The sequence below is a fragment of the Chanodichthys erythropterus genome, chromosome 21 (assembly GCF_024489055.1).
Source record: "Chanodichthys erythropterus isolate Z2021 chromosome 21, ASM2448905v1, whole genome shotgun sequence".
Taxonomy (NCBI): domain Eukaryota; kingdom Metazoa; phylum Chordata; class Actinopteri; order Cypriniformes; family Xenocyprididae; genus Chanodichthys; species Chanodichthys erythropterus.
This window is the reverse complement of record NC_090241.1, coordinates 40,236,274-40,262,337: the sequence shown is the minus strand read 5'-3', so window position 1 is coordinate 40,262,337 and position 26,064 is coordinate 40,236,274. Positions and strand designations below refer to the sequence as shown.

Sequence of the window (26,064 nt, the reverse complement as noted above, 5' to 3'; positions counted from 1 at the left end):
CTCAGACGAATATGTTCATTTTATTTGTGAACACATGGAACAAGGTTTCACCTGTTACATAGAGATGCAGTGAATTACTGACATTTAGGTGTTGCACTGTACCATATGTAAAGCTCTATGTGGAAATTGGAACACCCATGCAATCTCATTCCTAAATGATAACAATTCCCATGTCTATTAAACATTTGACAAAATCACACCAGAACCTTTTGCACTGCCGTTGTGCCATGGAGAGCAGTTATCATACATTTTAGCTATGAAACAGCTTTACAAACAGGCTTTTCAACCACAAAGTTTCATTATTTCTGCGTTACAAATATTCATATTATCACAGAAGTACTGGGATAAGAGTTTATTGTTAAGATATAAACACTGATTTCTATGGTATTGTTCAAAATGGCGCAAATCACCTTTTGAAAGTAACTTGCCACTTCAAATAATGATTGTATCCATTACATTATGCCACCAGGTGGTGACAAGTAACGTTAAAAAAAAAAAAATTGTCATTGAATAATTCATTCAAGAGATTCATTCAAAAACGCTGAATCCTCCAGTAATGAAACAAGTGAAGGATTTCAAATTAATCAACATTTTGTCAGAACCTCTAGTAAATTACTTATTTTGTTTAGTTGTTTGTTCACAATTGTGGGAGAATTGCAAAAAATTTAATTGTAGCAGAATACCATGAACAAATATCAACAGTCAAACTTACTGGGGGTGAAACGGTTCTCGGTAAAAAAATCAAACCGTACCGTTCTGCACACTTCTGTTCATCTCATATCTGACGACGCATATACATCTATAATATGGTTTGCAGAAAATAAAACAGACAGAGTTAGGCTAATGTATGTTTCTGTCGATGGATACGCATTCTGGCTTCCCCTAAACTTTGTTCAATGCGAGTGCCGTATGCTCTATATGACCCAGGTGTTGATAGCTCACGAGCGAATGTGAGACCTGAACAGCACACGTTGCTATCTGCATTTAAACTAAACTCATTTAAGCCTTGCCAATTTAAACATTCGAGTGCAAGGCGCAAAAGAGAATTTGCGCAAGCTCTGTGAGAAGATTTGTGCACTCATCTGAAGCACGCGCGCCGAAGCGCGTGTACAGCGTGCAAATATTGAAGTCTCTTTCAAGTTTTGTTCTTGAACGGACACATTTGCGCAAAATTATATCAACATGCCTGTCTTGGCGAGTATCCTAGCAAGCATAGTTGGTTATGTCTTAAGTGAACTTATACACTCGAGAAAGAAAGCATGTGTTTAGTATCAGTGTACTGATCCGTGTATTATGTCTTAAAGATAAAGCAGCCTTTTCGTTCCTGCTACTTGAATGTGTTTTTAATGTTAAACAACAAAAGCGTGGAAATCACTCATTGCTCATGACTGAATATCAGAGGTGGGAGTAAGTCACACATGTGCAAGTCACAAGTAAGTCTCAAGTCTTAACCTTCAACTCTCAAGCAAGTCCAAGTCAATTTTTGTGAGAATCAAGTCAAGTCACTGCTGTATGTCAAGCAATTCAAGTCAAGTCGTTGCTTGGATCAAACAAGTCACTGGCAAGTCATACAAATGTTTGATGATTTAACTGAATTTGTATTAAAGGGATAGTTCACCCAAAAATGAAAATTTGATGTTTATCTGCTTACCCCCAGTGCATCCAAGATGTAGGTGACATTTTTTCTTCAGTCGATCACAAATGATGATTTTTAACTGCAACCGCTGCCCTCTGTCATTCAAATAATAAGACACGAAACGATCGGTTTGTGAGAGAAACCAAAAAGTATTTATATCATTTTTTTACCTCTAATACACCACTATGTCCAACTCCGTTCATGACTCCTTTAGTGATGTCTGATCGCACTCTGTCAACGGCAGTGATGTCTCGCGCATATACTTCAATGAGTGTCAGACATCACTGCCGTTGACAGAGTGCGATATCGGTAAATATCGGTAAACAGATATATCGGTCGATCACTACAAACAATGAAACGTACTTGCAGTTTGAATCCAGTAAACAGCAGCTTCTGTTTTTAAAGTGGGAACTGCTTCATCTTTCAGTAAAAGCCTTTGTGCAAATCCAGCATTGAACTCGTGTAGATTCTGGAAGCTGTCTTCAGCGCCGCATCCAGTGTAGAAAATATCACAGATTATAATGGGTTCTATTATCTTTTGACGCGTCGCGCCACTCGCGTCCGGTGTACACAACTCTTTTGTGCCACATTGTTGCTTCACAATGCCCACTTTGTTGCGCATTCCGGGGGGCAGTGTTTATGTTAATAGCAAGGGTTTATGATGTCACCAACCCAGGAAGAAGCTTGTTGTAGTCCAAACCGGTCTTTTTTGTAGGCATTAAACTGCCATAACTTTAAAATACAATATCTCCGTTTGCATTGAACTTTCAGCACTGTAACTTTGCAAATACTGTTTATGCTCAAGCAGCAACATTACACACTAACTAAAGTAAAAAAAGTGAAATCGCATACAACCACCCCTTAAATGGGTGTGGGCTGCGATTTCACTTTTTGTGGGCTGGCCCACAATATGCAGAGTGGGCCCCTGTTGCGAACAAGCTTCTTCCCAGGTTGGTGACATCATAAACCCTGTAAAACACGCCCCCGGGAACACGCAACAAAGTGGGCGAGGCCATGTCGTGCAGCATAATGGAAGCGGAAGAGTTGTGTACACCAGACGCGAGCGGCGCAACGCGTCAAAAGATAATAGAACCCATTATAATCTGTGATATTTTCTACACTGGATGCGGCACTGGATGCGGCGCTTCCAGAATCTACACGAGTTCAATGCTGGTTTTGCACAAAGGCTATTACTGAATAATGAAGCAGTTCTTTAAAAGCAGAAGCAGCTGTTTATCGGCCACAAACTGTAAGTACGTTTTATTGTTTGTACATATCTTTTAAATGTATAGTTGTTGCTATTTTTTGGTTGCATCAAGGACGTAAACAAAGACCAACGCGTTTTTGCTTCGTTAGCCAGTTAGCTAAATTCTATCGCATACTTCTCCAACAAACGCTAACAAACACCCAAACTTCTATGTTCATAGACAAGCAGTTGTTCATGCTATAAATTAAAAGCTACCTTTACAAACAAAAATTAAAAAATACGGCTTTTTAAAAAAAAAAACAACGAAGCATTAAGACATGTTAAACTGCACCCCAAAAACACAATCAAGCATAGGAAAAAAAAAAAAAAAAAAAAAAAACCTCTTAACCACCCCTTTAAAATAAAAATGAATAAATGAATGTGTGTGCGTGCATGCATATGCGTGAGTGAAAAGTGTATTGTTTGCATGTGCATGGTTGGGTTCGCAAGCCTGTTTGATTTTTTTTTTTTTTTTTTTTTTTTTTTTACTCTGTGTGTGTGTGTGTGTACAATATATTTATGTGCATCCTCATAAATAGGCTTTTCACTCAAAGTCTAACACTGAATATCAATTATTACTGTACACATACTAAGTGCTATTGCAAAAAAGCTGACATTTCCTTATTTATACTGTTTATAAACAGTGATTAACCATTTACAATGCATTGCACTTGCGAAAAAAAAAAAAAATTTGATCATTTTCTCTGTAACCTTTGTTCTTCAATGACCGACATCATTGGTTGCTGTCACTTTAAGATCTGTCGCACGACATGGATCTCACGTGCTACCCACTTTCTCACAACTATTTACTTTCGTTTAAGACTTTATTTAACTCATTCAAGGCTGCTCTAATGAGGATACTCAACAAAACTGACATTTTTGGCATTATGTTATTGTTCGTTGAAGCGTGACATTCACAGACAGCGCGTCCTCTTTTTTTTCTTTTGGCGCGCTTAAATGGTTTAAAAGCATAAATAAGAGCATGATCATATTTGTAATGCTAGCCAAAGGATGACAGAAAAAACAGATGCTGCGTTTGGGTTAAATATTTTTGACGTTAAACTGGAAAACGTTGAAAAGATTTTAACCCAGTTTTCTGTTTAATGAACACAAAACCAATTCAAAGTCAACTCTTAACATGTCCAAAATGTTTTTTTTTTTCCTTAATTATTCTTGGCATAGCACCTTCCATGTTCAGTCATGCTCTGTCTGTCCATGAGAGAGCTCACGATAGGTCTCCCTGCTTGCCTGCTGCGTCACGTGGTTAGGTTGCTACGCATTCAAAAACAGATATTTATTAAACAAAAGACAAGTTATTTCGAGTCATTTAGCTCAAGTCCCATGTTATTCCCATGACCCTCCGAGCAGCGTTGTGGGAAACCAAGAGTCTTGGGGTTCCGGGGGGAGTATGGTTGCAAAGCTGAAACTTAAAGGAATTGACGGAAGGGCACCACCAGGAGTGGAGCCTGCGGCTTAATTTGACTCAATACAGGAAACCTCACCCGGCCCAGACACAGAAAGAATTGATAGATTGATAGCTCTTTCTCGATTCTCGAATACCATAGCAAAAACAACTAGCCTAACTAATATACATTTCAAGCCTTATTAAAGACAAGTAAACACTCAGTAATTAAAACAACAACAATAACAACAAATAAACATATTAACAATTGCACAAACATAAACAACTAGTCAAGTCTCATGTCATAAATGTCAAGTCAAAGTCAAGTCTTTTGTTAATATTTGTCAAGCAAGTCTCGAGTCCTAAAATGTGCGACTTAGTCAGACTCGAGTCAAGTCATGTGACTCGAGTCCCCCAACTCTGCTGAATAGTAACTTAATTAATAATGATTGATCTTTATTTAATTTATACAGTGAAGATGACATGCAATGTTGTTTTACATTTTATTAGCTATTCAAATTATGTACCTGAAAACTGGATACATGAAAAACTAAAAAGCTTTATTTATTTGTATCTTTGCTTTACTGTATTTATTTGTGCCGTTTTTGATTATTTGTTCTTATTTTCTTTATTTTTATTTGATCGTTGTCATTTTTTACCTGAACATAGACACATACCAAACCGTACCAAAACCGTGATACAAATTGAACCGTGAGTAATCTGAATCAATGCACCCCTAACACTTACAGAAACAACTTTTGCCTATGGTTTAAAAATACCATAGCAAAAACAACTAGCCTAACTAATATACATTTCAAGCATTATTAAAGACAAGTAAACACTCAGTAATTAAAACAACAACAACAACAACAACAAATAAACAAATAAACACATTAACAATCGCACAAACATAAACAACTGAAATTTACGATTGAAATAAACTGTGTTTTAAGATTTTCAGGTATTCAGCAGACCTGCCAACATGTACGCATTTTGCGTAGCGGGTACGCATTTTGACCTCAAAGTACGCTGGTACAATTTGTCACTTTATACTATGCAAAAGCCCGGTGACTCCTCTGTGCACGCGTAGTACTCAAATCCAGCAAAAGAAAGAGTTCGACCAATCTGAGTGCTGGGCTCCTTTCCCAAATAGCAAGAGGGGATGATTGAAAAATGCGTATGGCCTATCAATAAAAAGAGACGGCAACAAAAAATCCCACTCGATCCTCTTTCCACTCACGCCTTCTCAGTGACTGAAATCTCAAGCGAGGAACAGTACTAGTCACGGTACTTCTGACTGCTTGAAGTAAACATAATAAAATGCTCAAGTAATGTTGAACAACAAATCTAAATAAAATTAAAATCGCTATATGGCTTAGTGATTATGAAAATGTTGTGATGTGTGACTGGCTGACAAGCGCGAGTCTGGAGAAACATGCGTTTATTTATTTATTCTCAGTGTTGAGAAACGTAGCCTACATGTGTTGCGTTATTGTGTTAATACTAACTAAAGTACCTAATTATGTTACATAGCCTACTTATTGTATGAAAACTAGCACGTTAGTTACTTATGCATTTAAAAGTACCAGAGCTGTCTCAGAGCTGCGCGAGCTTTCTCTCATACACAAACGCACACGGGAGCACAGAGAGGGAAGATCATTGTAAAATAAAAATTGGCGTGCTTGGTTTAAAATTTGTTCTTGCTTGTTATTTTGTTTTTTTTGTCAGAAAACATACTAACTTGATATTCTTGAATGCTCAATTCGTTTTGCTCTTATTGGTCCTTTCTATTCATTGTCAACTGTTTTCTATAAATATGTTTGTATTGGCTAACCTTTATTCAGCAAATGTTTGTTTATAATTCAAGGACAGCATGTTACAAAGAGAAACACTTTTTTTTTTTTCTGTGGGATTTAGTATCATATTTGGATATTGGAATAATTAAGTATTTTAAATGAATCGCATGTAAACTCAGTGTTTACTGTTTTCTAAAGGTTTCTTAATTTTAGACTAGTTTTCATTTCAAAACCTGTATAAAAGACTCAACTGTCAGGTTAGTTGTATGTAAATAAAGCCTACTTGAAATTTCAAACAAAATGTTTTAGTCCATATTAAATATATGAATGCGATTCACTTGTGGTTGTCAGTTTTTTTTTTTTTTTTGTGTTTCTTTTTTTTGTAAATTGCATTTATTTAAACAGGTTTTTTTGTTTACACAAGTGCACATAATACAGAGTAAAAAAGGCAGTGAATCAGACAATTAAGGCACACAAAAAAAAACAAAAAACAAAAAAACAAACCAAAAAACAGCCAGCACTTAAAGAAGATCTTATAGAAGGAAAAAGTATGATTATAGGCGTCAATTGACTTAACAGATTTCCCACAGAGTCCACTCATACAGAGAAAGTCAGGGAGGCCTGTGCCGGAGGGAAGTGGCAAAGTCTCAATAAAGATTGCTTACACAAAGTTAAAAAAGCAAAACCAGTACATTGCCTTTAGGACCCAGTTTGTGGACTATCCTTCCTGATGTGTTTTATGAAAGGGCCCCAGATCTTCATAAACTTATCTTGAGAGTTAGACATAGAAAACCGCACTTCTTCAAGGTGTAAACAGGAAACCATATCATTAAGCCATGTCTTGAAGCAAGGAGGGGAAGCTGACTTCCATTCCTTTAGGATTACCCGTTTTGCAATGGCCATACCGAACATGAGGGCTTGTTGTAAAGCGGATGGAAGAGCCAAAGAACTGTTGGAGCAGCCCAGTATCGCTAAAAGACAGTCCGGGGCCAGTTGTCTCTTACAGACAGCACTGTACAATCTGAAAATGTCAACCCAAAATCTAGTGAGGTTAGGGCAGAACCAAAAAAGATGCCCAAGAGTTCCATTAGCTGATTTACATTTGTCACATAAGGGGGAAATAGCAGAAAAAAATTTGTTCAGTTTAGTCTTAGAATAGTGCAGCCTATGAACTACTTTAAACTGAATGAGCTGAAGTCGAGCATTAATGGAGCATGCTTTTATCCTGTTTAACACTTTTGCCCATAGTTCGTCAGATATAACTTCACCAGTGTCCTTAATCCACGCCTCTTTAATATGGAGAGAGGGGGTAGCCGCTGCGAAGAGATTTACAAACCGAGAAATCAAATGTTTGGAGGTGGGAGGGCTGGTCATGATATCAAAAAAGTCATGTTGCACGGGGGTCGCATCTAGACGAGAAAAAGTATGTTTAACAAAATTCCTAATTTGTAGATAACGAAAAAATTGATTTGTAGGGAGTTTGAACTTAGTCTGGAGCTGGGCAAAAGATGCAAAATTATTGTCAATGTAGAGATCCCTAATAATAGATAATCCTTTATCTGACCATAAAAACAGCATCCATCAAGCCAGGCTTGAAACAGGGGTTCTGACATATGGGGGCATAAATTAAGTTATCTGGGAGGTTCAAAATTACCTTGATTTGCTTTAAGATTTTAATCGAGTTGTAGAGCAAGAAATTATTTCGTAGCGATTAATTTTGATATTAGGTTTTGAGAATAGAATGGCGGCACCAGTAAGTGAAATGGCTTTAGAAAGCTCAAACTCAGGCCATCTAGGGTTGGGTCCGTCCATCTCTGCACCCCAAGCTGTGTACCTATTCCAGAAAACCCATGCTCTAGCATTACAAGCCCAGTAGTAGTGACGAAAGACTGGCAGGCCTAAACCCCCCTCTACAGTGGGCTTCTGCAAGTGGGCCTTTGAAATACGGGGGGGCTTGGAGGCCCAGATGAAGGGCATGATAATAGAGTCTAGCATCTTGAAAAAGGAAGAAGTGAGGAAAATTGGCACGTTCTGAAATAAGTAAATTTAGGGAGCACAACCATTTTAACAATGTTGACACGGCCAATCAATGAGATGGGGAGAAGTTTCCATTTATCTATCATACACTTAAGCCTGCTAATCATATCCATATAATTAAGTTTAAAGAGAAGTTTTGGATTTCTGGGGATTTTGACCCCCAGATAAGAAAAGTGGTCATGGGAGACTCGGAAAGGCAGATTGAGAAGAAAACTGGAGTCAAGATCATTAGACAGAGGCATAAACACAGATTTATGTGTTTCAGCCAGTTAGCTGGCTGAAAAAACTAAAATAATCTATCGTTAATCTGCTTGTGGTCAGTTAATAGCTGACCAGTGGAAGAGGAAATTTTATGTATTGCCCTGTCAGATATGATGCCCTTCAGTTGCCTAGAGAGCAATTTATCGGCCTTGTCGCCCAGCTCAAAATACTTCTGCTTTAGTTTACGAATATAGTTCCCTACCTGCTCACCTAGAATATGGTTGTATTCATATTTCACTTTCAAAACAGAGCTAAGTGTATCTTCAGAGCCTGTGTTTCGAAAATCCTCCTCAAGTTCTGCTAACTCAGCCTGAATATCAGTGCGACGCCTGAGCCTGGCCCTTTTGCGAGACGACTGATACGAGATGATGTGCCCTCTTATCACAGCTTTAAACGACTCCCACAAAGTGGAGTCTGAAACAGCCCCATTGTCATTAATGAGCATAAAATCAGCAATCTTGGTCGATATATAGCCACTGAACATGTCATCTCAATATATAGAGGGGTTAAATTTCCAGCTATATTGAGGGGTATAGAGCTTAAAATCAATCACCAGTGAGAGGGGTGCATGGTCGGAAATTAAGATACCATGGTAAGTTGAGTTTATTACATTCGACATAAGTCTGCAGTCAACCAACATATAGTCAATTCTTGTGAAACTACCATGCACGGGGGAGAAAAAAGAACAAAACGTTCAAAAGTCTCCACCGATAATTATGCTGTAATCATTGTATTCTGTGACAAAATTGAATATTTTACAGAAAAAGTCAGGGTTGTCGAAATTTGGGGCGTGATGTTTAGAAGAACTAAAGGAATTGAATTGACCGTACCTGTGACAAGTATGAACCTCCCTCCTGGATCGGTAGTCTGCGATTTGAATACAAAAGGGATGGTTCTGCGAACAAGAATGGCAACCCCCCTCGCCTTGGAAGAAAAGGTGGACTGATACACCTGAGAAATCCACGCAGATCTTAAACGCCTCTGCTCTGAAGGTTGGATATGGGTTTCCTGCAAAAAAATAATATCAGATGACAGGGACTTCAAATGTGTGAATACTTTGCCTCTTTTAAGAGCACTTCCCATACCCCTACCCCTACAATTCCAGGAAGTAAAAGTGATGTGACTCATCCCAGACCTAAGTGAGTAAGTGACATAGATCTATGAGGAGGGACATAAGGTACAATTTGACATACGCCATACAGAGGGCTGGCAAAGCAACAAATGGCAAAAACAAAAAAACAAAAAAACAAAACAAAAAAAAACAAACCCAAAACCCAAATCCGCTAAAAGAACTAAGCGGTACATCCCACAAGCTAACAAGGAGGCTGCCGGGTAACAGAGCCAGCCAAACTACACACAAAGAAGCCCACTTACCACAGGGCTCCGTGCTCCTCCCCATCACATTAACAAATGTTTATATTGCACCTTCAAGAAGTACACAATGTATGCAATATTCAGAACACATGCTGGTGATATATAGATAACAAGTGGGAGGCTATAATCAGTGCAATGAATGCAAATGGAGGATAAAAATAAAATTGTCTCAATGCTAGATATATGTATCCGAGAAAGCACACTATGTGGAACGCTATTTAAACACATAGCGTTGCCGTATGCTGCATCCATAACCAGCTGAAAATAAAAGTTAGACCTGAACCTTTATCAAAACAGTGGATATGAAAATAATCAGACCGAAAATATATATGTATAATATGTATGTATATATATCAGAGGTGTCAAGTAACGAAGTAGAAATACTTTGTTACCTTACTTAAGTAGAAATTTCGGGTATCTATACTTTACTGGAGTAATTATTTTTCAGACAACTTTTTACTTCTACTCCTTACATTTTCACGCAATTATCTGTACTTTCTACTCCTTACATTTTAAAAATAGCCTCGTTACTCCTATTTCATTTCGGCTTGTTTTCATTCTGGCTTGAAAAAAAAAAAAAAACTATCCAGATAAATCGCGCCATCTGGATAGAGTGAATTTGATTGTGGTTGGATGAGAATAAACATATACAATTCTGACACCCTATTGGGTTGTACGCGATCCAGCGCACCTGCACGTCACAAATCACAAATCACAAATCACATCACACTCCAGCAAGGACGACAGTGCTGGGGGTCGTTACTCGAAAAAGATTATTTCTTAAAAGATTATTTCTCTACTACTGGCTCATTTAGGCTATCAAACGGGTGCTTTCTCTTCGTCCTCTGCAAATTAAGCTAGGTAACTTAGTTCGGTAGAGAGACGTTTGAATAAATTAGCGTATACACCGGTTTTTAAATTTTTTTTTAGCGCGACCCTTTTTATTTATGTGACCCATAGTCATATACTACCATGTAGCTAAACAAGCCAAAATGAATTAATTTAAAACGAAACTGAAGGTAAACCTGCGTTGCTCTCATGGTGTTATACCTCTCTCTTTCGGTGAAGTGGAGCAGTGCTCTTGCTGAATGGCACAGATTGCACTACGGACTATTGTTCCTTTTATATGTTTTTTTTTTTTTAAACTGTATTTTATTTTTTATAACGAACAAGCTGCAATGTCACGTTTCCAGTGCTTTGTTGTGTGTGCGTGAGGCGCGGGCGCGATCAAACAGCTGTCTTTGCAGGGGACTTGCCTCATCGTCATGGCAACGGTTCGTGGCCAGGTCAGATTACGTCAGGCCCTGCGTTCCATTCGGAGGGGCTCATCCCTATGCCCTAATCCCTTCAAAGTGTTTAGCCTCCAGAGTGAGAGCTTTGAAGGGATGAAGGGTGTAGAGGTCAAAAATACTCCTTTTTTGGAACGCACTTCTGCGTCATCTTAACGAGACAATCAAGGAGGATAGATTGCGCAAGCTGCGCCCTTTGTTTAACGTTAGTTTATTTATTGATTTTTGGTTTATCGCACCATAATGTATATTGTGTCTATGTATTTGAAACATTTGAATGGACTGATAAAGGGAGCTGTAAAGTATTTTTGTTGAAGTACAATGTCGTTTTGACCATAATAATGTACTAAATCTAACTTGTATAGCCTAAATATTACAGTAGAATAGAAAAATACTATACATACATTTATAAGTAAAATCAAACTCCGAGCCTCCTGTACCCATTCTGTGACGACAAACAACTTCACTGTGCAAAGGATCATGGTGGTCCGAAGTGTCCATCAGTTATACCCTTTGAAATCCTTCATTCCGAAGGGCCCTTTAAAGTGGCCAGTTTTGAACACTTTGGTTTGGAACGACCCTTCAGTATGGTGGCCATGATTGTTTTCACTCCGAAGTGCCCTTCGGAGGGCGATATATCCCATTTGGAACACACCAAGAGTTTGTTGCCGTTTGTTGGATGCTCAGACGACCAAACAAACGCCGATTAAACATGTTCAGTCTGGTAAAAACAGACTCCAACCAACGCCAACACCTATCCAACAAACTCCAACAGACGAATTTGTTGGCGTTTGTCGGTGCGGTGTGAACTGAAACAGCTGAAAACTTTGGCGGGTTGGCGGGTGTTAATGTCAAGCCCTGATTGTTACTAAGCCTGCCCTGGGTACACCAAAACTACCCACATTTTTCTTGTCCGCTGCCCTCACAGATTCCTGCAGTTAAGCTTGGATGTACATTTACATTCAAAATAAAGGTTATTGATGACATTTTGAGGAGGTGGAGTGCACAATAGACCCCTGTGGCGCGGCCTAAGCTTTTGTCCTTAATGGCATTTTTTTTCCTTACATTACTTTTACTTTTATACTTTAAGTAGTTTTGAAACCAGTACTTTTACACTTTTACTTGAGTAAAAAGCTTGAGTTGATACTTCAACTTCTACAGAAGTATTTTTAAACCCTAGTATCTATACTTCTACTTGAGTATTGAATGTGAATACTTTTGACACCAGTGACACCAGTACTGTGTATATATATATATATATATATATATATATATATATATATATATATATATATATATATATATATATATATATATATATATATATATATATATATATATTTTTTTTTTTTTTTTTTCGGTCTGATTATTTTACATATTATACATATATATTTATATATACATATATATATATATTTTCGGTCTGATTATTTATATATATATATATATATATATATATATATATATATATATATATATATATATATATATATATATATATGGTGTATATATATATATATATATATACTGTATATCTATCTATCTATATATATATCTATCTATCTATCTTCTGGTGACGCAAACATCTTAGATGTGTTGTTGTAGTCGACGTGAAGCTTGGCTGGAAAACGCAAGGAACATTTAGCACCAGCTTCAGTTACCCTCTTGCTCACGTTTGTATAGGCTTGCCGCTGTGCTGAGACCTCCACTGTGTAGTCGGAGAAAATGGAGACCCTCTCACCGCGATAGTGCAGCGGTGCTTGTTGACGGCTGAGTCGTAGTATGTCGATCACGTCCCGATCGTTATGGACCTTGGCAATGATGATCCGTGGCTGCTCATTAGGTTGTGGTTTCAGTCTCAGACTACGGTGGGCCCGGTCTATTTTTATGGGCCTGCTAAAGTTGTCTTGGCTGAGTAGCTCTGGGATCAGCTTAGAAACAAAGTCAGTAGGGCTGCCTTTCTCTTCTCCTTCTTTAATGCCCACGATCCTGACATTGAGTCTGCGGGAGCGGCCCTCCAAATCGTTCACTTTAGCCTTGAGGAGACCGTTGGCCACCTGTAACTCGTTGCACGTAGCTTCCAGAGCTGTTATGCGGCTGTCACTAGCTGACATGGCTTCGTCGAAATCATCGAGGCAGGGCTCAGTTTCATGTTTTTTTTTTCTGAAGCGATGATAGCGTTACTTCAATTGCTTCGAGGCGGTCCTCCATCGATTTCTTTAAGCCATCTACGAGAGAGGTGATTTTCGCAAGCTCAGCCCCGTGGTTAGCGATACCAGCTAAAATAGCCTCGTTGCTAGCGGACGATGGGCTCGTCTTGGATGTATCCCTCTGACTATCGTCTTTCTTAGGCATGTTGACATAAACCCACTCCCGAAAGGTTACAGCACAGTTTTAAGGAGAAACCAGCGTAAAATAATGTTAAGGTGCAATGATATGAAAGTAAAATTGAGAAGACACGGAGCACTTCGGAAACACGTCTACTCCATCACTGCGCACGAGCGCCCCCTCGTTGTCAGTTTAAGAACACATTATGCAATGCAATAATAATCATGAATTAAAAAAAAAAAATGTAAATGTAATAAATGTTTATTACAGTAGAATGTAATAAAAAAAATTCCTTTAGCTCAATTTTTGAGCAGGTGTAGTGACATTTTTAAATAAAAATATTGTCAAATAAAAAAAAAAAACTTAAACAGTCAAAATTAGATTAACGAAGATGGGTGTGTGCTTTGAGTATTGTATTCTCAAAAAAGTAAAAAAACAAAAAAACAAAAAATTCCCATCCCGTCACACTGGTACTCAAACATTTTTTCCAAGGTTGGCAGGTCTGCAAATATAGTTACAAAAGTTATCCAGTCAAGAACAACGAGTGAATTTTCTCTGTATTTTGTAGATTGATTAATGTTATTATAGAGACGGTAGCAGAAATATTAGGCTGGTTCAGACAACACGATTTTAGCCCGATTTTGCCACGATCTGCTTGACTTAGGGTGTACTCACACTCAAAGCCCGGTTCGCTTGACAAGTGTGAGCACTCCATTCCATGCCCTGGTGCGGTTCATTTAGCCGGCCCTGGCCCGCTTGGAAGAGGTGGGCCAGAGCATGGTTCGGTTGGGCTCAAGCGTGGTTCGCGTGCAGTGTGAGCGCAAACCGTGCTGAGCATGGAACAGTTATTACTTTTGTGTGCTTCTGTCATCATTATGACGGCAAACATCTTTATTACTTCTCTGATAGTACACTTATTGATGAACAGAAATTGTAGTTTGCTTTAAATTCCTCCATTAACGTCAGCTGCTGTAATAATCCTCTCATATGTGCAAGTGAAAATCACTGCACAGCATAAATAATAAATATATTAGGCAGTATCTGTGCATTTCTGACGTAAGCGTGCTTCGGCCTGGAATAATAATAAATAATAATAATCCTTACATTTATATAGCGCTTTTCTGGGCACTCAAAGCGCTTTACATATTGAAGGGGGAATCTCCTCAACCACCACCAATGGAATGTTAAGTGCAGTGTGAGTGCAGGTCAACGGGGGAGTGGGGAGGGGGAATATCGCGCTCAAGCTCGGTTCAAGGCAACTGTGCCTAGTGTGAGTACACTGAGTACACCCTTAGGGTGTTGTGGGGATTCGTAAACGACAATGGGTGTCAGAACGCAAGATTCAATCGTTTCAGCTCGTGTAGTGTGCCATATTTAATGACAACTGAAGCCATGTCTGCGATGCTTCACGACAGAAAGACTAGCATTAGGGATGCTTCGATCGGCCCTAGATCGGTATCGGCCGATAATCATATTTTATGACTCGACCGGTACTCACTAACTTGGCCGAACTCACGAACCGTTCGCAATTTGATGACGTCAGCGCGTGAGTGTGAGGATGCGTGGGAACATAGCGCTGCAGTCATGTCGTCACCTGTGTGGAATTTCTATGACGTTGCGAGAAACAATGAAAAATTCACGATTTGCCGTGTATGTTCTAAAGAAATCTCTCGTGGAGGAGTATTGTCCAAAACGTTCAATACAACGAACCTGATTCGGCACCTTAGAACAAGCCACCGCGAGACTTATGCTGAATATGAAAAACTGGCAACTGCAAAAAAGGCAACGGTAACAACTAGTAATACGACTCTCACTCAGCCATCCATTACAGACATTCTGAAAAAACATGAACTTTACACACCAGACAGCAAGAAAGCTAAGGATATAACCAAGAAGATAATGGAATTTGTTTGCATTGACAACCAGCCATTGTCAGTCACAGAAGACATTGGATTTAAACGCCTTTTAGCACATCTTGAACCCCGTTATCAACTGCCACGGCGCAAATATTTTACCGATGTTGCTCTTCCAGAGTTATATCAAATTGTCTACAGCCACATACACAGTCTCCTTCACGAAAATGTGACTGCGGTGAGTTTCACAACTGATATTTGGAGCTCTAGCGTATCCCCTATGTCAATGCTAAGTTTGACAGCGCAGTGGATAACTGAAGACTTTGAAAAGAAGCAAGTGATTCTCCACTCCCAAGAATTTCCTGGCGCACACACTGCTGAGGCTTTAGTCGCTAAATACAAAGACATGTTGCAAGCTTGGGACATACCTGAAGAGAAGGTGCATGTCGTGATACGCGATAATGCAAGGAATATAGCAAAGGCCATGAGGGACTGCAGTTTTCGCAGCGTGCCGTGCATGGCACATACTCTCCATTTAGTGGTTCATGAGGGAGTTCTATCACAGCGGGCTATACGTGACGCTGTGGCGATTGGCCGGCGCATTGTTGGGCATTTTAAACATTCGCCCCAAGCTTACTCGCGTTTAGGAGATATTCAAAAACAACTTGGTCAGTCTTCTAAAAGGTTGCAGCAAGACGTCGACACACGATGGAATAGTTCTTACTATATGCTCAACTCTCTGCTGGAACAAAAACATGCTCTGATGGCATACACAGCTGACTATGACATCCCGAATCTCAATGCAACACAATGGAAATTAATTGAAAATATGGTTTCCATCCTTGCACCTTTTGAAGAGTTGACCAAAGAGATTAGCTCATTAAAATCATCCGCGGCTGACGTCATCCCATCCATCAGTGCCCTGAAGCGTCTCCTTGAGAAAGATTCCGACTCGGACCATGGAGTAAAAACGTCGAAACAAACACTTCTCGAAGCTGTTGTAAGAAGGTTCTCCAACATTGACAGGGAACCTGTATATGTTGTGGCTACGGTCCTTGATCCTAGGTAAGTCTTATTTAATTTTGTAGATATAATGTATATTATATTTCATATAGTATGTGACCCTGTCTGTGAAATCCATCACAAAATCTCAATCTAATGAGATCACATGAGATAACAGCTTTAAAGTTTTTTTTAAATTAATTTCCCTACGATTTTAATCTTTGAAATGGTCTTACTCAGTCAATATTAAAGATATCAAAGTTATTTTTCACAGAATGTTTTTGATATATTATATAGGATGATTGTATGTAGAAAACAGTAAATCAAAGACTTTAGCTGGGTTTACACAGGCAGGGTTACATATAATTATGGTATTGTACATCAAGTTAAAACAAAAAAAAGGCTTTGAGTGTGACAAATGTGTCATAGTATGTGAAAGTATTAAATTAAATATAGTATAATTTAAGGCTATAATTTACTAATGATGGTTATTTTCCCCCTCAAAATCAGGTACAAGGATAGATATTTTGATGATCAAATCAAACCAGAGGCACACAGACTGCTCAGTGAAGCGCTTGATGTACAAGTGAGGCGAGGACATAGCTCTGGAGCGAATATGGGAGGAACTGTGGTCACACCAAAAGCTCTTCCATCTAGTTCTTTGCAGCAGATGCATGAGGAAATTCTCAAGGACACCAGTGGCAGTGATGCATACAGCGAAAGTGATTCGGCAGCACCTGAGATGAATCTGTACCTCTCTGAGCCTGTCATCCCAAGATCTGCTGAACTGCTGGTGTTTTGGGAGAAGAACAAAGGCCGGTTTCCCACTTTGGCAGAGGCAGCACAAGTCTACCTTAGTGCTCCATCGACGAGTGCCGATAGCTATTCAGCACAGCCGCACACGTTTTGAATGAGAAGAGGAATAGACTGTCTTCCCAAAATGCAGAAAAACTTATATTTATTAAAAAAAAAACTTGCCTTACCTAATTAAGTAGAAAGGGGACAAATGACTATTCTGTAGCTTGACAATCACTTAATTATATTCCTGTTATTTTTTTGTACCAAACTACTCCATTTGTTCTTTTTGGAGTTTAAATGATTCTATTAATTAAATTTTCCTTATATTGGAAGATGTGGACAAAAACCATATGAGTTATAACAGAATTATCCATTTTGGAGTTTAAATGTTTCTATTTTACATTGTTCTCACTCTAACATTGAACAATCTTTAAATAACATTGAGTTCCTCTTGAGTTGCATCAAACTCCATTTTGTTCTTTCAGTAGTTTAAATGTTTCTATTTATGTTTTCCTCTTCAGTCTTATTGGACAATGTTTAATTAAACACAATGAGCTGCATCACACTACTCCAATTTGTTATTTTAGGAGTTTAAATGTTTTTAAGTTAATTCAGACTACTCCATTTTAGGAGATTAAATGTTTAATTTGTCCTCAACATTTTACTATGGGACCGTTTTTAAGTAAACCTAATGAGCTGCATCACACTTATCCGATTTGTTCTTTTAGGACTTTAAAATTATTTTTTCTTGGTTATGTTGTCCTGCTAGGACTGGTATTGGACAATGTTTAAGTTAATTCAGACTTCTCCATTTTAGGAGATTAAATGTTTATTTTGTCATCAACATTTTACTATTGTACAATTTTTAAATAAACCTTGTGGGCTGCATCAGACTGCTTCATTTTGTTTGTTTGTTTTTTTCTGTGCAGAAACACCATTTTAAAGGCATATTAAAATATTCACTGTATAATGAATAATTGTTGTGATTTAGTGCCCTGTTAAAACTATAGTTGCATTACATACATTACCACATAAATGGAACAAAAATATAATAAAGGCAACATCTATAGTATTTTTTTATCTGGAAAAAAGGTGATCAAAGAGCTTACAAATCAGTGAAGCATTGAAATCGGTACTCTGTATCGGCTGATCACCATGACAAGAAATCGGTACTCGGTATCGGCTGCCAAAATCCTGATCGGAGCATCCCTAACTAGCATGTTTAATTTTTTTCTCAGTCATCCATGACGAGCTCCGTCATGTGTGACACTGGCCAATAGAAGCACAGAAGCTCCTTCCTGCATGCTTTCAAACATGCCGAAACGAAAGAGAGACAATGATATCGTTCCTGCTAGGTGGAATTTTCAATGGAGGAAATATTTGTGGAGCTATGGCAACAATACTCCTGTTTTTATGATATTTCCTTGAGGGATTAAGTTACAGAGTGAAAAAGGTAAATAAAACACATTTTATCTCAGTACTCATTGGTGGAAAACCAAATATCTATGCAATCCAGATATGTGTCCACTTTTGGGCTTTTCTGATAACAAGACGCTGCTAGCCATTGTTTGTTTATGCTTACGGCACTCTCTGTCAGTCCATAGTCTTATATTCTCGATGACAGCATGTATCAGCACGCAATGAAAGGTCGGGTAGCAATGTGTAGTCCGTCATGTTTCTTGTCGACCACATGAGATTTTAGGAGTCAAAATTGTGTAATCTGACACAGTGACTATTGTGACAGACAAAAATATTGTGTAGTCTGAACCTGGCATAAGACATAACCAACTGTGTTTACCAGTATATTTTGACATATTTTTGTGTGTATTTGTCCGTTCAAGTGCAAAAAGACACAAAAGAGGACTATACAGTATGAGAGGCGGCTTTTTGTGAGCACGTTTTGGACATCTTTTTGTGCTTGAATGGTTTAAAGTCATATTAAATTGCACACAAAGGAAACGATAAGAGGAATCAAAATGTTAAAGGTGCCCTAGATTGTTTTTTTTACAAGATGTAATATAAGTCCTAGGTGTCCCCTGAATGTGTCTGTGAAGTTTCAGCTCAAAATACCCCATAGATTTTTTTAATAAATTTTTTTAACTGCCTATTTTGGGGCATCATTAACTATGCACTGATTTTTTCAGCACGGCCCCTTTAAGAGATGCATTCCCTCTGCCCCACGAGCTCTCGACTATACATTGCATAAACAAAGTTCACAAAGCTAATATAACCCTCAAATGGATCTTTACAAGATGTTCGTCATGCATGCTGTATGCATGCTTCGAATTATGTGAGTAAAGTATTTATTTAGATGGTTACGTTTGATTCTGTGTGAGTTTGAGGCTATACTCTGTGGCTAACGTCTAATTCTACACTATTGGAGAGATTTATAAAGAAAGTTGTGTTTATGAATTATACAGACTGCACGTGTTTAAAAATGAAAATGGCAACGACTCTCGTCTCCGTGAATACAGTAAGAAAAAATGGTAACTTTAACCACATTTAACAGTATTAGCAACATGCTAATGAAACATTTAGAAAGACACTTTACAAATATCACTAAAAATATAATGATATCATGGATCATGTCAGTTATTATTGTTCCATCTGCCATTTTTCGCTGTTGTTCTTGCTTGCTTACCTTGTCTGTGCACAGATCCAGATGTTAATACTGCCTTTCCTTGTCCAATGAGTCGAATGGTCTGGCATTATGCAAATATTGGGGTCATACATATTAATGATCCCGACTGTTACGGAACAGTCAGTGTTATTTTGAGATCCGAGTGTTTTCCGGAAGTCTTTTAAACAAATGAGATTTACATAAGAAGGAGGAAACAATGGAGTTTGAAACTCACTGTATGTCTTTTCCATGTACTGAACTCTTGTAAATTCAAATTCTGATTCTAGGGCACCTTTAATTTTATAATAAGTATCCGATTCCAGAATTGGAATTTTTTTTTTGTTTGTTTTGTTTTTGGATTCCAAACCGTAGTCAGAACAGTTTAATAGTACATAACACTTGCTATGTTTGGGGTATCACGTGCTTATTGGGCTTTATCACACTTCTGTGTTCGAAAAATGGAAGCTTCGATTAGGAGCGTAAAAAAACTTCCACTGCAGCCTTTAGTATTGGCTGTGCCCATAGCACGGGAATGTTGTGATTTTATTTTTGTAAAATTTAACACAAATACTTATTCTAAACACACCAACCTCTGTTTACTATCATTAATTGAGTATTGTGAAACAAAGAAAAAAGGCATCATAATATTCTGACGCATATTTCGTTATTTAAAGGGGAGCGCAGAAGCCATTATGTAGGTTATATGTCTGCGCAATACTTCAGAGTTGAGCACCTTACAGAACTGCAAAAATACAATACAAACAACATATCACTTAAAAGAGCTTTAATTAGACAAAGCTTAAAATATTTTTTTTATATTGTATTATATTGTAATATTGTATTAAACAAAAATATTCACTTTTTTTTTTCCCATGGACTTACTTTGACGCTGGCATCAAATTGAAGTTGTTTAAATAAAGGAATATGTCCAGGCCGTAGAAGATAATTTAAAAATAACAGGTTTGATTATCGTAAACAAATCTTATCCTCCGTGTTTGAGTGCAAGATTGGATAACATTATGCTGTAGACAATAATGGGTGGTTAAATATTGCAAAAATAAACAAAATAACATTACAAATAAAATGAAATCAGTCCGATGATTCCTCCGGCAGTAACTTGAGCTGCACACTGCTCGTTAATCTCATGCAGTCAGTACACCGGCAGCGCTGATGATCACATTGCTCAGATAATGTTACACATTCAAATGAAAGATGACATACATGGTAGGATATCATGTAAGTCTAAATAAACAGTTTTAAATAATAAAGTTTATTGTTAAGGTAAACGAAACAAGTATAATTTTCTTCTCAAAACTGGCACCTGTCCATTGACAATAATACAGGTGGAAATTCTTTACGGTTCTAATCAAAGCTAGATGTGATGACACACGTACTGTGATAAAGGCCTATAGAACTAGGCAGCTGCCTAGGGCAGCAGCACAGTCAGGATGGCAAAAAAAAAAAAAAAAGAAAAATTTAATTTTTAATTGAATTATTTATCTTTTGGAAATTCATTTGGAATTATTGCACTTATATCATCAAGTCATCACCCCATTAGTTATTCTGAATCTAAATTAACTTTCCTTCATTCCACCTAGTAGTCCCACTCCCTGATGTTTCTGCATCATACAGTGATCAGAATGCCCATCGGATCGCAATCGGAATTTATTTCAAACACTCGCTGGTTTCTGAAAATGTGTTTTGAAAATTGTTTAAAATGTCTTAAATGTTGAGGTTAGCTGGTAGCCTGACATGAAAACATGGGAAATGAGCAGCGGTCCTGATGTCTCCTGACTCAGATAAACACCACCTTACTTCATAAGCACACCTGCTTTGGACCAAGCTATTCAGCCCTGAGTAAGCCCAGAGGATGCACAATCAAGCCCCAGAAGTGATAGTGGAAATGCGACTGGCCCTGGCATGCACTAGTATGCTCACTTTTGGTTCGACAGTGGAAACGCGACTAGTGTCTTGAATTGAAGTCTATCAGTATCTAAATTCCTTCATTGATCTTTTACAGTCATTTTACTGCTTTTATAAAGGCTTTTATTTTTGAGTAATTTAACCTTTTCATTAGGTTTTAAGAGTAATTTAAATTATCTTACAGTTTTATTTTTCCCCACTATTTGTTCTTGCAGATGAAAACTGTAAGTGTGGCTCTAGTTTTATGTCTCAATGTTGGCGTGGACCCTCCTGATGTAGTCAAGACTTCACCCTGTGCCAGACTAGAGTGCTGGATAGGTGAGTTTGCTCATGCATACACCAATCCAATGACTTCCCCCTCAGTTGTAAATCTGTTCCTCCATCACCCCTTGTCTGATGTGCTTGTGTAATAAATATGGACTACTTTGTACATGTCTGAAAAATCTGAGAAATAAGCAGTGTTGAATGTATGACAATGAATAAATGTTCACATCGCAGTCGTCATTGATTTCTATGTAAGCCAGTTTGATTTAGTAAAGATTATTTTTTAGTTCCTTTCCTCTATGATTTCAGCTATAAACCAATTTAATGTACACTTTCCTCAGAGAAAACTAGTTCAACATTACTATTTTGTATTTCAGTAGTTATGACATGTGTACAGTGCAGAAATGTTTCATAATCCATACAGAATTGATTTTTTTGTTTTTGTGTTTTGTATTGTTTTTTAGCTTCCAACTTAAGTGCTTTCCCATTTTATATATTTCACTTGTGTTTCAGCCAGGTTTTATTCTGGGGTGACTTTTGTACTTCTAGACAATTCCTTAGAAAAAAAATGTATATCATTTGACATAACAGTGTTAGTGTAGAGTATAGCATATAGCAGTGTCTGAATTTACAGTAATGCTGTAATGTGTATTTTCTCTTATCTTCTAGACCCCCTGTCCATGAGTCCACAGAAAGCCCTGGAGACGATAGGCGCCAACCTGCAGAAACAGTATGAGAACTGGCAGCCCAGGGTAAGAGCTGTCCACCCTGCTGTTACCTCATATAAAAAACACACCTACTAGAGCTGAAATGAGTCCTGTAAGAAAAAAGGAGGAAAAAAGAAAACCCTCTTCCACCCATAGTCTTGTATGAATATTTGCAGTGAATTGCGGTGTCTTACCACCGGTGCATCATATTCAGAGAAGAATATAAAGGAGCAAATAATTAGGCATATGGTGGTGTCATTGCTGTTGGAGAGTGACTAAAGAACTATTAGAGTTAGCATGTTAGTCTGTTAATGGCATCATCTTTTGCTCATTTTGGTGTGAAGCGGTCAATAATTGTGAGTGGAAAAACTGGCACAATAACATATTGAACCACACCCAAACAACAATACAAACTGAACTGTTACACTTCTTATACTCACATGCTGATACACAGTCCAGCAACTTTGATGTTACAGCAAAATTCATTAAAGGGATAGTTCATCCAATAAGATTCTGTCAGCATATACTTAACCTGTCGTTCCAAAACTGTATGACTTTATATCTTCTGTGGAACACAAAAGAAGATATTCTGAAATGTTTGTAACCAAACAGATTTGGGTCACATTGATTTCCATAGTATGGAAAACAAAACATCATAACTTGATCATCAGAACATAAATGAAGATCTTTTTGATGAAAACTGAGAGCTCTCTGTCTCTCTATGGACAGCTACGCAACTGACACTTTGATGCTTCAAAAAGTTGATAAAGAAATCCTAAAACTGATCCATATGAATTGAGTACTTTAGTCCAAATTTTCTGAAGAGACTTGATCGCTTTGTATGATGAACATATTTAATTTATGCTTTTATTCACATATAAACATTAATCGGTGGACATAAACAGAAGCTCAAAACGTGCTCCATAACACACGAGAATGAACCTCATTGGTTCTCGCATGTCAAGCAAACATACTTGAGCTTCCATTTACAACAACTAATGTGTGAGTTAATGAATGTTTATATGTGAATAAAAGCCTAAATTCATTCTGTTCATCATATAAAAAGATTGTGTCTCTTTAGAAAATTTGGACTAAACTGCTCAAGAGATGAGTAAGAGCTGCATATTTTAGCACAATTTTAGTACTACTGGTGTACAGCAGGCAGCCTTAACATGGTTGTTTAAAATGACCTGTCCAGTTGGCTGTGGCTACTTTTACAGGCATTTTGTTCTTAAACTATAAATTCTCACAAGAGAGCTGATCCACACTCAGAAACAAAGTGTTGTTCTGTATCACTTGTACATATTTTGATCAGTCCAGTAAAGCCTCTGCGCACAGTTTTTGGCAGTGAGGTGCAGCAGTGGCTCAGGTTTGCAGCTGTTCAGGACATCAGCTTACATCTTCTTGGAGAAGAGGCCATTTACTCCAACAGATTGCTGTGTTTGCCCTCTACCATCTTTGGTAAATGCTCTCAGCAAGGTGCAGAGCTTTAAGGTGTCAGAGAGGTGTCTGTGTCCTTGGCTCTGTGGGTCAAAAGGGGTTGTGTTTGTGAGGCAGGGTCTGCTGCAGGGGCTTCTTGACTCTGGCATTCTTAGAGCTGTGAGAAAGAATTGTCATATTCATGAGCTGAGAGGGTGTGATCACTGCTCTTCTCTCATTCATTTTATTTACAGGCGGAAATGTGTGCACATAATGTATACTGAAATAAAATCCCACAATAATCGACATATGTCTAATTGCAGAACTGCAGTGCTATACGTGACAGCAGTTTTAGGGTAGCGGCGCCAGGCCAGCACTATATCTATAAGCTCCACCATACGACTGCCCAACCCCACCCCACCACTATATCTAACTTTAATGATGCTATAAGATCCACTCTTATTTCTGGAATGGGACTGCTCATCTGGCGCTGCTGTCCTGGAACTGCTGTGACTTTTGGTTGAGGTTGACCGATTCATCGGTTTTGCAGATTAATTGGCATTATAACCCTTTACTGAAACAATTGTTTATTGGCAAATATCCATACAAGTTGTTTTTCTGGGTTGCGTCTGTTGCTGTAGTGGCTGAGAAAGGTCCGGTCACATCATAATGTACAAGAGCGGCCTCTAGAGGCAAAATAAAAAACTATCACTGACGCCTTATGCACAGAGCAGGACGCTTCAGATGCAGATTTAAGCCCTTTTTTATTGGTTAAAGCAGACATTTGGCATCATCAAGAGCTGAAAATATTGCCCCTTTGCATTATTATACATTATGTTCAACATTAAATATAGTAGTAATGATAGTAGTGAACTTTCAATTGTTTTTTCTAATGCAGTAGGCCTACACTCGCACTTCCATTGCGTTCATTGAATCTCTTTTACTCAGTACTGCCACACGCACAGATTATACACTGACATAAGAATAAACAATCTAAAATGCTTTGAATCATCATAATGCAAAAACTTAAAATGCGATATGGTGAGTTAGATTTTGCTTTGATTTCACTTCGAGGAGTGCTGCTTTAAATTATATTTACACTTTCATTTTGAGGAGTGCCGCTCTAGTGCATATGTGCTTCAGATGATCAATGACAGTCCTGATCGCAAAGCATATCAAAATGACTATTGCCAGACTTTATTAATTCATCCAAAAATTAAAATTCTATCTTCGTTTACTCACCCTTATGTCGTTTTCATGTGTCACGTACACACAACCTTGTTTACTACAGTATGTGCGTTGTAAATTTGTTTATCATATAAAGTGATCGTGTCTCCTCAGAAGACATGGATTTGGATTAGACTGCTCGATTTATAATTTTAACAATGCCTTTATGACCTTTTTTAGATCTTTTAAGTTTTAGGGGAATTGACTTTAGGGAGGGACAGAAATCTCTCAGGTTTCATAAAAATATCTTCATTTGTGTTTGAAAGATGAACAAAAATTTTATAGGTTTGAAATGACATGAGAGTGAGTACATGACATCAATGATACATATCGGCACATGTTCAACAGCACAAGTGAGTAAATAAATCAAAACAACAACAACAGTGTCTTTAAAAACCCTCTTTTGTACTCTTTTGAACTACTTCCTTCTGCCACAGATTCAAATCTCTCAAGTTGACAGTTTAACAGTTGAGCCTAAGCTTCCGTTACTAATTCTAAAATGTCACTTTAGAACTAGAAACTAAGGAATGCTTTATTAAAAATGTTGTATTATATACAACAGTTTTTTTTCAGATTTTTAATTTTATACGGGGATTTTTAATCCCTGTATCCGCTTACATATATTTATATATAATCTATTTTTAATCTCAATAATAAAAATGTATAATTCAGATTTTGATCTCCATATATATATATAATTCTTCCAAGGGTTTTTTTCCCTCCTAGGACTTTTTTCCCAGTGTTTTTCCACCCCTGGGAGTCAGCCAACATTGGCTTAATGTAGCACCATCTTGTATATGTTACACATTACCACACTTGCTTGTACAGCTTATTTTTAACCACTTCTCTTTTTTTTTCTGTGCTTCTAATATGTAAAGCTGC

At 37.8% G+C, this 26,064-nt stretch overlaps 1 protein-coding gene across 8 annotated transcripts in view; it reads left to right on the top strand.

The window, feature by feature from the left end:
* rptor (regulatory associated protein of MTOR, complex 1) overlaps window positions 1-26,064 on the top strand; it is a 431,784-nt gene that overhangs the window by 95,164 nt on the left and 310,556 nt on the right. For all 8 annotated transcript variants that reach the window (XR_010893517.1, XR_010893518.1, XR_010893516.1 and 5 more), the window contains exons 3-4: window positions 21,781-21,883; window positions 22,499-22,581. Coding sequence is in view for 5 of the 8 variants with exons in the window: in XM_067374808.1 (XP_067230909.1) it covers window positions 21,781-21,883; window positions 22,499-22,581 (186 nt within the window). In the remaining 3 variants the exon portion in view is untranslated. The remainder of the gene's footprint in view (window positions 1-21,780; window positions 21,884-22,498; window positions 22,582-26,064) is intronic.